The sequence below is a fragment of the Oryzias latipes genome, chromosome 2 (assembly GCF_002234675.1).
Source record: "Oryzias latipes chromosome 2, ASM223467v1".
Lineage (NCBI taxonomy): Eukaryota > Metazoa > Chordata > Actinopteri > Beloniformes > Adrianichthyidae > Oryzias > Oryzias latipes.
In genome coordinates, this window is record NC_019860.2 from 22,044,235 (window position 1) to 22,059,773 (window position 15,539).

Genomic DNA, 15,539 nt, shown 5'->3' on the forward strand with positions numbered 1-15,539 from the left:
CAGAGGGGGTGAATGGAGGACGCACGCCTTTCATTAAATAAATAATTCACCTGAACTCGCCTCATGGCTTTGACCTACTCCCCCCCCCCCCCCCCGCCCCCCCGCGTTCACTCAGCATGCATTAAAGCTGTAGGTTAGAATTGAAGGCGCCCCGGCAGGGTGAACTGGCCTGGTTCTGAGGGGGGGTTCTCCTCACCTGGGGGTTCTTGAAAAGAGCGTACTTCTCGATGCGCTCGATGAACATCAGCTTGTTGTGGCTGTCCCGGGTCCAGTTCAGCAGGTTCTCCACCAGGTTTTCGTGGTCCTCGAAGATCCGCTCTGAAGAAAACAGAAAAAGAGGAGGGAGGGGTTAAAGGTGGGGATTTATTTTTTATTTTTCACAAACGGCAGAAGGAGCGGTTCCCACCCATCTGAAGCTCCGTGATGGTTTCCACCAGAGACCAGTCCGGGCTGTAGCCGCAGTGCGACTTGTCCAGCAGGCTGTCCAGCACCTGGCGGACCGTCTGCCGCTCGTCCACCATCATGGTCTTGGAGCTCTCGTCCGACATGTGGACCCTGATCACCAGCTGAGGAGGAGCAGGAGGGAATCAAAGAACCACCCTTTCATTTTTTACAGCGAAACCTTTGTCTTCTAGAACCGTTTCCACCCAAAAAAAAAAATGAACCGGTGCTAGTTTGGTGCTCGCCTCCCTGTTCTTGTGCTTTCAAAGACTCACTCTGATGAAAATTGGTGGCATTTTTCTGATGATAGCGGACATATATTAAGAAAAAAATGTCTTTATTCCAAAGCCTTTTGGATCAGGAGCAAACAAAAAACGCCATTTGAAAAAAAGATTGCCTAAAAAAAAGGTGGGCAGGGCCTCATGCTTCCTGCTCCGCTCTGCTCTGCATCCAGACCAATAGATGAAGTTTGTGTTTGTGTTGTGTCTTTTTTCTTTCCAGGTAACTCTGACCCTAACGCTCAACGCAATCGACCCAAAGGTCTACAAGCTGATGGCGATTAGTAGGAGGCTGGAATTGGGGCTTTGGTGGAAAAATATCTTTGGGTTCTTTCCTTAATCAAAACCTCGATACCATCTAAGCACAGATTAGACCAAAATAACTACTTACTTTTTCATTTTAAATATACCGAGAATTCTTGAGGAGGACAGAGGATTTATCAGTGAAGAGAAAAGCCAACTTTGAGAGAACAGGAAAACGCTTCTTTCTCGTCTCCTGCAGCTAAACGTACGTCTAGGAATAATTTGGAAAACACAATTTTAGCCCGTCGACTGAAAACATGGAGGTGAAGCCTGCTAAGAACCAACCTAGAACCAATTTCTTACATTTGTTTTCCGACTTTACAGCCCAATAATGGCACAGGTCACACAGCAGCTACTGTAATATTCTCAAAATCTGATTCAATTGAGCTATTTTAGTGATTAGCAGTAAGACTCGTTTAATGGAGCGTTCAAAAAAACATCAAACCAAAGCAAAAGCTATTTGAAATCCTGTTTGTTTCTCATCAAATTAGAGTCATAAATGTAATAATTCTGATTTAATAAGTGACCAACAGGAAACCCACATGTTCAGTCAAAAAGGATTTTGCTAAATGGATCAAATATTCCAAAAGTTAAAGATTATGTTTATTAGAATTTAAGCCACATGGCTGAGCCACTTTGAGCAGTAAATCTCCCCTGTGACGACATAAATACATCCCTAAAACCTTTGCTGTAACTATTTCATCATTAAAACAATCCGCTTACAAAATGCTTCGTCCTTATAACACCCAATAACCCCCCCCCCCCGAAGCTTCAGACATTCCCGCCCGTCCCTCCCTTTGAGATCCATTCTCTCAATGATTGAACGGAGAATCGAACCAATGGAAGTGCGAAGAAAAGAGTCTTTAAGAGATGTGGGGAGTCTGACCTACATTTCTCAGGAGAAATCCCTTCACATGAATAGAAAGACGGAAAAGTTCCAACCGAATATTTCAGAATAAAAGACTCTGATGTGTCGCTGCTGCAGCTGCCCTTCATGGCGTCTTCATTCAGGGTAAATGTTGTCGTGGTTTTTCTAAAAAAAAAACACTGTCAGGGTGTGAGCGTGCGCGCAGAAGGACCCCCCCCCCCCCCCTATATACCAAAAAGACGGAACTGTCTGTTGGATCCTCGTCCTCAATGGAGACATGCACGAGTCGACCCCCCCCCAAAAAAACAAAACCAAACACATCAGCTGGATTGAGGTGCAGAATCAGCCCGCATTGTCTACTTGGAGCTCCTCGTTCCCTCCCCAGCAGAGAATCAAACACCGCATTGACCTATTTTCTCTGAGCTTCAGCCGCCTCGCCGTGAGAGGAAGTTCACAAAGAATTGTGACAAGACGGGCGGCGATTATGCAAGCGTCCCCCACCTTTTTGACCTGCGCCTCTTTGATTTTCTCCAGGGCGACTCGGATCTTCTCCGCCTTCTGCTTGGCGGCTTGCTCTTCCTAAAGGGAGACACACACAGGAGCAGGTTGCCGTTCACCAAAAAGGGCGACTCTCTCAAATCACACACATCACCCGACTTTTCCCCGCATTCATCCCTCGACGCTCACCTGCCCCCTCCAGCAGGAAGCCATCACTTCCATTCTACCGCCTATCTATTTACGACTCTTAAATATTAAAACGGAAACGTGGTGCTAAATCCTGCGGCAGAAACTTTGGCTCGGGTTCATCCAAATATGGCGCTCCATTTGCGGGTTTGTGGCTTCACGGTGAAGAGCAGGCGAGCCGAAGGAAGCAGCAAGCGACGAATCCGGCGATGAAAAAGGGGAAAATATCCGGTGGACTCCACGCAGAAAAGAGGGTTGAAGGGTGGACCAAATGTCAGCGCCGTCAGGATGAACGGCGTCCTAACACAGGCTCGAGACGGCATGAGTCCACTGACATGTGCGCCTGTTTGACACGCACCTCCCCCCCTCCCCTCCCGCTCTCCTCGCCTCCTCAAAACACACGCGGTTTTTAGGGAGCGTGCCCAATCGATGGGGCATAATCCCCACCAAAGTACGACCGGGGAAGCACCCCCCCCCCCCTCCACAAATCTGGTCAGCCAATGGGCGGATGGCGACGACGGCTGAACGAGACTCTGGGGGAGACGCTAAATATTTGAAGTGGTAGTGTAAGGATGCAGTTACGCTGGAGGGGGGAGTGACCCAGACTGCTGCTTCCACATGACCAACTCCAAGGCACAAACACATTAGTGAGGCTAAACCCAGAGGCTGGCACATGAAGGGGGGTGGGGGTGGGTGTCACAGTCCTTCTGGTTTGATGGACATCCAGCTCCGAAGAGTCTTCCAGCTTCAAGATCAACACCTCAAACTCACATTTGTTTTGTTTAAAAAGAACAAAACAAACAACTTTTGGCTCACAGGAGGTTGGAGGCAAAACTTCAACAATGTTTTGCTTCCTCACATCAAAGACACTTTACACACACGATTCTTTTAGTTTTTTGTTTTCATTTTGACGTTCATTCAACCAGGAAGTTTCTTTTTCTTTCTTACTCGTTTGCCGAAAGTTAAACATGCTCAGTAGCTCTTCCGCTATAATAAAAAAACAATAATTTTAATGTCTGATGCCATGTGCAAGCGACCACGTTCAAGGAAAACTCTGTAAAACTGCGCGTCCATTCTACGAACGTTTTGGTGCTCTACGCGCGGCCACTGAACGTACACCGGAAGCTAAACCAGCTGAACTTTGACCTATCGGGGACTCGGATTTGGTAAATTAACAGCAGACGCCGCTCCCATCCGCCTATCAATCTCACGGTCTGATCCTCCCCTCACTTGGGATTAAGTGCAAGATACTTAAACTGGAAAGGGACAAACCAAAAAAAAACACACAACAAAACAACAAAAGGAATCAAAACTTTCCAGTAGCATTTCAGCGGAAAACGGAGGTGAAAGAGTTCAAACGACACCCATCGGATGAGTTGTTGACGCCTTCACTCCCCGAAATGAAAAGCAAATCAACAACCAGCAACGTGCAGAAGGAATACCCAAAAGCACTCAAATACACACAAAAAAGCCACACATGCAGTGAAATAAGTGAGAACTTGAGCAAAATGAAGACCAACGTCTGTGGAAAAATCCATTTCTGTGCGTTTTATGTCCAAATAAATCAGGAAAATGCAGTTTGTGTTATAATATAAGCTATTACAGTATGACTGCATACTCGTACTTCTACTTAAGTAGATTTGTAATAAAGATACTTTAATTTCAGTATTTGATTTTTGGTGCCATTTTCATTTCATATATTTATTTATTAACCCAAGAACAAATTTCTACTGGGGTTTTAAAGTTAATTAGACAAAAAGCGTCCCAAAATAATCCAGATTAAAAAATTTAATTTAACTTTAATTTAAATTAATTAAAATTGGTGGCCAAAAATGGACCCGTGTGGATTTTTCCTTTAAATTTGAGTCTAAATTCATTTAAAACAATTGATCTGATGTTTCAAACTGTTCCAAACATTTTTACTTTCACTTGAGTCATTATTTGCCTTTTATTTTTTTTAAATACTTAAGAATAACTGTTGTAAAGTCACTGGAATGTTACTAAAGCGCACTTCTATTTGCTGCCGTTAATGATGGATTCGTTTAATTTAGGAGGAAACGTCTGCATGATTAACAAATAAATGTTGTAAAGACAATCTGTTGGACAAATGCTCCTTATTGAAGTGATGTCTGTACTTTTTAACGGGCATTTTTCTGATGAAAGAGGACATCATTTACTAAAAATCAGCAAGCTCCATGCTCAGAGTTCTCAGTAACGGGGATGGTGGTGAATTTCTGATGAACTCCTTCCCGCTCTGCAGAAACTAGGTCCTAGAAGACGACACGCGATTCATGATTTTGGATAAAAAGAAACAAAAAAAAAGACAAAAAAACGCTCAAAAGACCACTTTGAAGGGGGATCAGAGGATGGTGGGTCTTGTAAATCTCTAAATCCCTCCACCGAAAGAGCGATTTGTCCAGAAAACACACAAACACACAAACGACAGCGAACGGATGAGGAGGTCACCTTGGTCAGGAGGTGAGAAGGCTTTCCTGCTATGCTTTTCAGAATGAGCGAGGTTTCTCTGTCCAGATAGGAATGCTTGGGTGAAAAAGAGGAGAAGGGATAACAGAAACAGAAAGAGAGAGTCAGTGCTGGATTAACATTATTGAATGGAAATGTGATTTTTTTTTTCTTAAATGCATTTTATTAAAGAAGCAGTGAGTGAAGCAGTTGTGGGAGTCATTAGCTGCGGTGAAGAAGCGATGGCTGTGAGAAAATGTGCTCAGGAGTGAGAACACTGTCCATTCTGACGAGAAAAGGAGCTAAAATCCCACAATTCCTTTCACTCGTTCACGCCACGACCATGACAGCGGAATCACAAAACGCCAAAACCTTCACTAGATTTAAATAAATAAATAAAACGCTGCTCGAGTACATAAGGACAGAGTGTGCCGTGCACACGCTCACTCACATGCACGCTCACACACATGCACTTACGGTGGTCCGATCCACTTCACCCCCCCCGGATGTGAAGTCAAGCTGCCGCCTGGTCGCCTTACCGCCGGGCCGCCTCAGCGTGACATGCTGGGGAAGGTGCAGGCGGGGTCGAGCAAGGAAAGAGGTCACGGGTGCAGGAGAGGATGCAAACACAGACAGAAGGGAGTCATGCAGGAGGGAGCGCCACATGCAACATGTGTCACGCCGTTTTTCCACATCCTACTAGCTTTGGCTTTTTGAATTCTTAGAGAAGCGTAGCGTATGGTGGTGGTGGGGGGGGGGGGGCAGCTTCATGTGAATAACGGTTTTTAACTCAGAAGTACGTATTGTGAGAAACATTGATGTGGAAATAAAATGTAAATTAGAAAAAATATGTTTTCAATAAAATAAAATAAAAATTGTGGAAAAGAAAACTATTAAACTAAAACGATTACCAAATGGAATAAAAATATTTCTAACAGTTAAAAATAAATACATTTACTAGAATAAAATAACCGATCCTCTTCAGGAAACAATAACTGACCCAGAACGGGTCAATTTCTGGCGGGGACGCCGTTTAAGCCATCGGCAGTATAGCTGCAGACGTCCACATGCATTATTTTTCAATATATTCCATTAAATGGGTGCATTGATGGATTTGGTCTTTTTTCTCATAATTTTTCAACTTTATTCTTCTTCCCTTATAAATTCCCCCTCCTATCAATTCATTCTTGTAAAACAAAAAAATGATGATTTTTCTCATCATTTTATGACTTTGTCGTGAAATTACATCTTTTCCATAAATTTAGGAGTTCATTCTTGTAAAATTATGACTCTTTCTAATAATTTTACAACTTTATGCTTGTTAAATTGGGACATTTTCTCATAACTTTTAAAATGACGACCTTGTTTTCTGCAAGAATACTATTATTTTTCACATTATTTTATGACTTTGTTGTAAAATGATGACTTTCTCATGAATTTAGGATTTATTCTTATAAAATTACAACTTTTATTTCATCCATTTAAGACCATTATTGTAAAATGACGACTTTCCTCATGACATTTCCAATTCTCAGTTTTCGTTTCTCTCCCTCTTCGTCATTCTTCATTTAGTTTAGTTCATTTTTGTCTGCACACATTTGGGACACTTTTAATTTATAGATAAAATAAAAGAATAAATGAGAGTTAGACTTTTATTTAGTCATTTAAAACAGAGAGGCTGTTTCCGATGTTTGATTGTTTACATCAGCGCTTTTTAAGAGTTGAGTGGCTCTCACAGAAAAGAAGATCAAGCTGTGCCGACGGATACATAAGTAAGTAAATAATTTAAATAAAATAAATGAAAGAGCAAAAACCCAAGTGTGAAAGTGGCTGAAGGTGTGATGGGCTGCAGGGGGTTAAGTCTTAACATCAACTTTTTGTTAGAAAGCCAAAAGGAGACGGTTTCAAGAGGAAGGCGTTCACATCCCAGGTCGACCATAATGCCACAAACAGCGGACCGGCTACATGCAGGTTTGGTCAAGTTGGTCAATTCAGATGTAAAAATTTGTTTTATTTCCTGAATTTTCTGATTCAGAAACTGAATTGACGTCGGACTTTTTCGTGCAAGGGGGGCGGAACATCACAGCTGTAAATGTGAGGACCTTTTCCGGCTCAGTCCACACAAACTGCGGAGCTGAAGCTGCCGCTTGTTGCATTTCTGTGTTTTCGTACCTCAGTACTGGTCTGGTTCTGCCCCCGTGAGCCCGGGCTGCTTTGACCCTCCCCCTCTCCTCCCGTCGGCGCTTTGTCCGCGTCCAGGGAGTCCATGCTGGAGGCGGAGGCCGAGTTCACGCTGGAGCGCTGGGATCCGGCCTCCTTCTCGCTGACCGCGTCCACCGATCCCGTCCGCCGGTGCTTCCCGCCGCCGGAGGACTCGGAGGACGGCCGCCGGAGGGTGGCGGAGGACACCGAAGAGGAGGAAGAGGAGGAGGAAGAGGAGGTCTGACGGGCTGCCTCATCCATGCTGAGCGAGGCCTTCTCCAGCTGAGAAGTGATGTCATCCAGGGAGATGTTGGAGGCCGCGGGGCGAGCGTTCAGGCTGCCGCCTCGTACCGTGTTGGCTGGCGAGGCTCGGGTGCTGCTGCTGGCACTTCCTGTGGAGGAAGGTGAAACGCAGAAATCCTTTCAGAATAAACCACCAATAAAAAAAACAAGAAACGTGTTCTTATGCCTTAAAATACGTCATCTTATGGGAAGTTTGGCATCACTCATTAGGGGGAATAAGATGAACAAAAACAATGTGGACAATGTTAATGCGCTTTTTTTCTACATTATTAAGGCTTTTATGCCAACAACAGCAGCAGCTCTTGTTTTTCACGTAAACATTTTTTATCCGTGTTTTCCAAACGTTGGAGTGCATTTTGACTTAGATGAAACCAAACTCTTCTTCGTGGGTTTTATAACATTACACCGAGCGGGAAGAGGCAGACGTGTGTTTGACAGCTCTCAGCGGGGCAACTACCTCCACTGCTGCCCCCTCCGCCGGTGCCGGAGTGCTTGGTGCTGGCACTGCGGCCCCCCGGGGCCCTCTGCTGGCCTTTGTTTTGGCTGCGGGAGTTGGAGTTTGGTTTGGAGATGGTGGTCAGCTCCTGTTCGATGGAGCACAGGTCTGCCATCAGGGCGTCCAGGTCCACCGCGTCTCCTTGGTTCAGAGCCTCTGTGGCGACAGGAGACGAGGATGTAAACCCCCCGTTTGTTTGTTTTTTCTGTTGAATGTGAGGAGAAAAGGGGTCTCACCGTTTATGTTGTACATGGAGAAGCGGTAGGAGAAGTTGGCCATGTTGGTCTCCTGCCTGAGGGGCGGTTTCTGCAGGGCTTTCTGAGGCCGCCCATCGTCCAGGCTCTGGATTCCACACACAAGCAAAAAGATCGCAAAAAATAATTTTAAAAAATTCAGCCGGAGCGGCCTCCTGTCCTCAGTCAAACAGGTTTCTGCACATAGACACCATATATATAGAGTGGGAGGGGAGTTGCTAGGATACAGGCCCTGAGACAGGATTAGCAGTGTTGGGGTTGCCATGGAGACAGCCCCCCCTTCCTCTCTTTGTCTTCGTTCTTCAACCTGTGCGAGTGTCTCTGTGCAGCGCCCCGCCCGCCGCCCCTCTAGGTGTATTGACCTGTGTGAGCTTGTCCAGCTCCCCGAGCCAGGCGCCGAACATCTTATCCAGGTCCTGGTCCTCCTTGTCGCTGTCCTCCTCCTCCGCCCCGTGATCCAACTCCTCATCCGACACCTGCTCCATCTGCAAACACACCAGGAGAGAGGGGTTAGGTGTGTGTGTGGGGGGGGGCATACGACGACTGGGTCACACCCACAAACACAGACCATCTAAATTTAGATAATAATATTAGGGGGGGGGGGGGTAACTCAGCTCATCCCAACCCCACCGTCTGTTTCCATGACAACCGCCTCAGACCCCGTGAGTGGACTCCATATCGATGGAGGAGGACCAAAGCGCCACCCCCACCACCACCAGACAAAGGTGGTGTGGAGATCTGCAACACAGAGGACGCCGGATTGTGGACTAACATTTATGCCACCACGCTGCACACAAACCGTTCTAAACTGCAAATAAAAATAATTTAAAAAAATTTGCTTTCAGAATTTTTTTTTGTGCTATCAAAACTTTTCTTCAAAATAATGTTTTGCTTTTCCTTTTTTTTTCCACTTTGTTTTGGCTTTCAAAATTTTATTTTTTTGCCTTTCAAAAACCTTTTTTTTCCAGATTTTTTTTTTTGTTAGAATCATCTAGAGACCAATCAACAGGCTGTTTGATGGCTGCCATGTCACGCTAAACTGAAACTTATGTGAGCAAAATCAAAGATAGGAAAAAGGCGAGATGAGACAAAACGGACGCGACATTAGTTTTGCAAATGCAACAATATTTTTTGAAAGCAAAGAGAAATTTGGAGGGGGGGAAGCAAAAAAAAATTGAAAGCAGATATTTGTTATTATCATTTGCAACTTAGAAAGTTTTGTGTGCAACGTGGTGGCATAAGTATTGCTCCATAGCGGATTGACCCGCTGATTGGGGAAAATGCAGCCTTTTTATGTTAAAAGGTGATAAGAGCACGCCCTCTGGTGGACAAAAGAGGAACCTTTAAACTACATCAGCTAATTTCGAACCTAACAAAGGAACCGGTGGAGGAGAAACCCCAGAAAAAAAAAGACTGGAAGAACATTTTCTCTTTTAATTTTTATCTTTTCTTAAAGGATTTATTCCAGAGGAGCTTGTGGAATAATTTGAAGGAAAGTAAATTTAGTTAAAAAATACTACACATTAAATAAACTGAAAATTTCTGGAAAATGTAAAAATTGGAAATAAAATGCTATTTTCTTTAACACTTGTGTTCGAGTGTATAATGATTATATGGATGCATAAACCTTCTTCTACCCGCCTTAACCTTTTTATATCTATTATGTGTCTTTAACCATTTTATTTTGAAAATATCAAAGTTTGAACAAAACATTGAAAGTCTAATCAAACAAGGACACTGATGAACTCCTAGGAGAAAACAAAACATCCCATCATGCATCACTGCCAGCAGTGTGGTTTTGCTGTTTCCTGTCACCTTCCTTGTAAAATCAGTGGGGAAAAATAGGGGTGAGTAAATTGCTTTAGCAAACCTAAATGACTGACTAAACTCACAATAATGCTAATGAGCTGACAGGGGACGATAGTGAATGTTTGCAAATCTAGACGGGGAGAAGCGAAAAGGTGCGAGATAGAGCAGCTGAAAGCAGCTGATGGTTTAATAACACGCCGCTGATGGATGCCTTCCTGCTCTGCTCTGGCGCACTCATCCAACACACGGGGGACTTCTGAGGGAGGTGGAGTCCCAGAAGGAACGTAACCTCAAATCAAAACGAGCTTTCTCCCCAATGAGTTTGGGAGCCAGAACAGGAAATGGCCTGAATGTGCAAAATTCCTCCTTCTGACCCAGCAGCTGTCCTTTGGTTTATCCCTTCCATCTTAAAAAACAGGAGGAGTGCAACAGGAGGAGGAGGAGTTCCTGGAGCTAAAAGAAAAATGAGGTCCCTCGCCTTCACTCCATCTTCCACAAAAGCTCAAAAGTTAGAGGATTTCTCACAGCTGTTATCGTTTCTGCAGATGCACGCTCTTACATGTGGCTGGACGCGGGTCGGAGACATGAATTTGAGGTTTTCTGAGCATGAGAAGTATCCCTGGTGTAGGAGCTTATTCAGAGCAGCGATTATGAGATCTGCATGAACTCATCCCCCTCTGTGAGGAGTGGAGGATCTGTGGTTTTTAACCCACAAAATCAGTTGAAGTGGGACAGTTGTAGTTCGCCATATAACCATTAGGGGGCGTTTACAAAGGAAAAGCATCTATTTTTTTTAAATTTAATCTTTAAAAATGAACATCTGGAATTTTAGGGACACATCTGGAAAAGATCAGAGTTTTTCAGCATTTGAAAACAGCTTCAACCCACATGCAGATCTGAAAAATATTTGAGTCCCACGACATTAGCTTAAAAAAATAAAAATAAAAAGGACCGGCAGTGATTTAAAACCAATGTGTGACGAAAGAGGAAACTGTAAGAACCGAACAATCCTCCACAGCAATCAATATCGTCAATATCTATATTATATGCCGGGTAAACGTTAAATAAATTGATAAAATGAAACAGAAGCGAAATCAACAACAACAAAAACAGAACCAGATGCTTCTCCAAAAACGCTCTGCTGCTGTCACTCTAATGGAGTTACAGCCTCAGCAGGACATTTTCTGCAGGTTTAAGTGAATTAACACCTGGGGCCCTGCTTTCAAGCTTCCAGAGGATGACCTGAGTGAGTGACACGGATGACAAGAAGCTCCCTGTGTGCGTGCATCCAAAAGCATTATCCCAAAACGAATGGCAGCCTTTGCTCTTTTCCCTTCATCACACTAAAGGGTCCTCATATCTCATCTGCCCGGCATTTGAATGTCCCCTGAGACCGCTGGGTGGCTCTGGGGTGAGAGCTGCAAGAATAAAAGGTTGTTTTTTTTTTGTTCTTTGCAGGACATTTAGTTTTAAAAATAGAGAATTGTGGAGTGAACACAGTTTAAAAAGAGGAGGCAAACGGAGTCTGAAGAGCTGCTTGTTTTCTGTTCAGATTGTTTACTTCGGTGTGAAAGTTGCGTTGTCCAAGCCTCTCAGAGAGGCCCAACACAGGAAGCATGATACTGTCCAACACAGAGCAGCAGAGGGGCCCCACCATCTCTGATGGAGCAGCCAGAGGTCTGTGGGAAAGAGGACATGAGGATGCAGGGGGCGATCTGGGACGTCCATCCTCTTTGAGGCACCGGGACGATCCCACGGAGACACATTCGACGTGACTGAGCCTCGACATTTCCGGAAATGAGAGTCGTGACCGTCTGCATGAACTAGAATGGAGGTTGAAGTACAGGAGGAATCTTCTCACATGGATGACGTGTTTTTGAAGTGGTTTTGTGCTTGAAAAGAAAGGTTCCTGAGGAGGTTCAAGAGGCGTCTTTAGCCACTAAGATTTAAAAAAAAAGAATAAAAGATTCATGTCAAGTTGAGCTGAGAAAATGATTTTGTTTTGTTTGTTTATTTGGGACGAACCGATCTGAATGTTATTGGAACGTTAGAGACCCTGTCAATCATAAAGCTACGCCCTCGCACTCAACCAGAAGAAAAAAAGAAATCAATAAATCAGGCAAATGATTATAAATATTTAATATATCCGCTCAGACAAAGGAAGCTCCTAGAATGTTTTTGTTTAAGTCGCAAGGTTGCAAAAAGCCCTAGTGGTTACTTTGGTGAACTGCACCTAACTTTATCAAACAAGCTTTACTTTGGCATTAAACGGGTGCTGACAGAGTAAAATAATATCTAAACAACAATAACTTCTCCTCTTTTTATGTAAGTTGCATTATATTGTTGTAATGCCAGCAAATTTCAAAATAAAATGCATGTGGTGCAGTGTGGAGATCGTTTTTCTTAACAGGTACTTTAAATGTGGGTTTATAATAGTTTGCACGCTTTATATTTGGCCTTTTGTACTTCTGAATTCTGTGTTAAGTGGTTAACTGGTGAATAGTTAAATAGCAATTTTCTACCTGGCTTTAAGGCGGTAACACCCACACATTCACACTGGCACCCACCTACAACCACCAGGGGCAATGCGGGGTCTTGACACAGAACCTCCAATCGTCCGATCAGAGGTTGACCGCTCTACCACTGCACCACAGACGCGCAGAAGGTGTTTTCCACTAAAATTGTTGGGTAGACTTGGTTGAATAAAATAGGGCAAATTCCAAAAAGTCGGGTTCGCTTTTATGCTGAAATCTTCCCGCAGTAACAACAGCTGGTCATTTGGGGGCAGTGTTGCCTAAAACGAGACCTGATTGTAACAATTAAAAGTCCGCTTGTCCGATTGCATCAGTAACTCATTACTACTAGATTTATTTTTCCTATACTAGAATTTATTTTGTTCTTGGGCCCAAGATTTTTGTAGAAATGATTCATTTGTGCACAATTTTCAATTTTGTACTGCAAGATTTTGTGTTTGCATTCATGAACCAGTTATTTTGCAGACATGTTCCAAGTGGGCTGGAAAAAAAACAACCTACTGTAGACAAAAACGACATGGATTCAAAAAGCTGGAATGTAAATCACCCTCTAAATTTGGAAATGTAGAAATTCAAACTAATTTTACAGCCACAATAGGTTACGTTAAACAACCCTGGTTTTTTTTTTTTCTGCATCAGGACAACGGTTTCCAACCCCGGCTTGCGGACCGGAACCGGGCCGTGGGTCATTTAGTACCGGACCGCACGGAAAGAATAAATAACTTACATTACTTCCGTTTTATTTATTTCAGAATCTGAAAGATGTTTTATTTTGAAAAATTACCTGATTCTCTGTTACATCCGTCTATGTCACTCTTGGCGCAGGCCAAGACGCTTTTCTCGGTCACGTGATAGGATACCGCTAAAATAAAACCCGGGAGCTAGCAAAATGAATAAAAAACAAACGTTTTGGGAAAGTTTCTTGCCAGGAGACAGAAGAAGAGCCTTCGACTTCCAAAAAACAGAAAGCAACATTTAATAGACAGTTCTATTTTGCACCATGGGTGTGGGAGGGGGAGAGGATGATGACACCTGTGCGATGTACAAAGTCATGCGTGTCAAAATAAAAGCTCAGAGTTGGTCTGGTCACGTCACTGTTCCTCCTTCATCGTAGCACTGCTACAATAATCATCCGCCACACTTTAAAGAGCAGTTCGTGAAAACATCGTCTGACATCATGCTGGTCCGTGGCGTTAAAAAGGTTAGGGATCGCTGCATTGGGAAACTGATTTCCCGTATTTGCATCAAGACTCTGCCTGAGAGTTTTTGTCACGTTATATGGTCAAAACTGTAAGCACGGCGAGCAGCTGAGGGCAAAGCCATCGAAGCACCGAAAGAGTCCACTCAGAGGCATCGACCCCACTGCTCCGTTTGAGACGAACGCACGAATAAAAAGATAAGCAGACAAAGCCTCGTGAGCAATTTGCATTTAACACAAAGAGAAGGGGAGCATGAAATTATCTCAAAGGACAGATTAAGTCTACTTGGCTGGCTCCTCCCTAATTCATTTTCATGATGGGGACAGAGTGCTGTTGTTGGGTTGATTCACATTCAGCTGTGGGTGAGACAGACATGCCGGTTTAATGGTTCTGCAAGCAGCTCACATACTTGGTGCCATTGTTTCAAGCACCTCAAAGTGTTGTTGCTTGAATATCTGTAGAGACGTGGAAGGAATACCAACCGGTTGTCTTTTGGTCCTCTTAAAAAAAAAAAAAAGGTCCTCAAGATTCCAGCCATCCCAAACAGATCTGGGGAGTCCAATCCATCAATCAGAAAGATCCTTGTGTCTTTAGCATACCAGCATTCAAAATTCAGTTGTTGAAAAGCTCTAAAACATCTGGGTTACAAATATAGGCTTTCACACTTCAATGGAAACAACCAGTGCTCCATTGCTTTATAACCATCACTGTGGACGCCCCCACTCCGTTTTAAACAACCACAGGATAAAATACACAGCCAAAGCACACTCATGTCTGTAAAAACCCCAGTGTCCTTCCCTCCAAGCTAGTGAATCGTTTGTATGAATCGTTGAAGTGTATTTATGGAAATGTCTGTAACTATTCATCTAAAAATATTCACCCCACGTTTATTTTTCTGCCAACATTATCCAAAACAGAGAAGAAAAGACAAGAACATCTGCTTCTTAAGGTTGTAGTTAAAGAGGGGTAAACTTTGTCTGTCGCTGGACAGAAAATAGGGATTAGGAAATTTTGTGGGACACAAATGGTCCCAAGAGACTTTAGCTGCAGATGCAGTGAACACTTATCAAGTGGCCCATTTGTGCTCAAACTGGGGTGGAAAAATTCAAAGCTGTGTTTGACTGTTTTTCAGAGAAACTGGAAGCTTTTCCTGACTTCTGAGAGTCTCTTTAAAAGGGAGGTTGAGTGCTGAGACATGCAAATATGAAAAACAAATGTAGCCTCACATCAATTCCCTTCCAGGACAGTGGTCAGAATCCAGTAGTGGAAGGTCTGGTTAATCCACAATCATCTAAAATGGTTCACAATTGGTAAAATAAAAAGTTTTAATTAGCCTTGATCTAGCAAATTATGAAGTAAATATTAGAGAGAATCGGGAAACACTTTGAACAAAACTGCTCAACAGTTTCTTCATAGTTTTTGTCGGGAGACAGAAAGTTTGACCCTTGGGATCGAATTAATCAAGACACATCTTCTGTTTCCACCATTATAATATCATTAATGCTTCAGCCCAACAGCTAAATATTCATGTGACTTCCTGTTTTCTTAAATCTTTTCTTGCCCCATTTTTTCCGCTTGGCTGTTGGTACTTTGTAGGTAAAAGTCATTTATTGTTGCTTGACAGAAGATTGCAAGCTTTGAAGAGGAATCTGCCGTTTTCTTTTGTCATAATGACCTTCAGTCAATCAACAGGTTTCAACAGTAG

General features: G+C 43.4%; 1 protein-coding gene across 5 annotated transcripts in view; it reads right to left on the reverse strand.

Moving 5' to 3' along the window:
- LOC101163063 (ras-associated and pleckstrin homology domains-containing protein 1) overlaps window positions 1–15,539 on the reverse strand; it is a 46,357-nt gene that overhangs the window by 7,332 nt on the left and 23,486 nt on the right. For 2 of the 5 annotated variants that reach the window (XM_023966019.1, XM_023966024.1), the window contains exons 3-11: window positions 8,655–8,777; window positions 8,275–8,380; window positions 8,000–8,194; window positions 7,210–7,631; window positions 5,515–5,601; window positions 5,041–5,115; window positions 2,392–2,469; window positions 407–566; window positions 197–318 (exon numbers count right to left, since the gene is read on the reverse strand). In XM_023966019.1, coding sequence (XP_023821787.1) covers window positions 197–318; window positions 407–566; window positions 2,392–2,469; window positions 5,041–5,115; window positions 5,515–5,601; window positions 7,210–7,631; window positions 8,000–8,194; window positions 8,275–8,380; window positions 8,655–8,777 — 1,368 coding nt within the window. The remainder of the gene's footprint in view (window positions 1–196; window positions 319–406; window positions 567–2,391; window positions 2,470–5,040; window positions 5,116–5,514; window positions 5,602–7,209; window positions 7,632–7,999; window positions 8,195–8,274; window positions 8,381–8,654; window positions 8,778–15,539) is intronic. The other 3 variants (XM_023966034.1, XM_023966031.1, XM_023966038.1) reach the window with 3 other exon arrangements.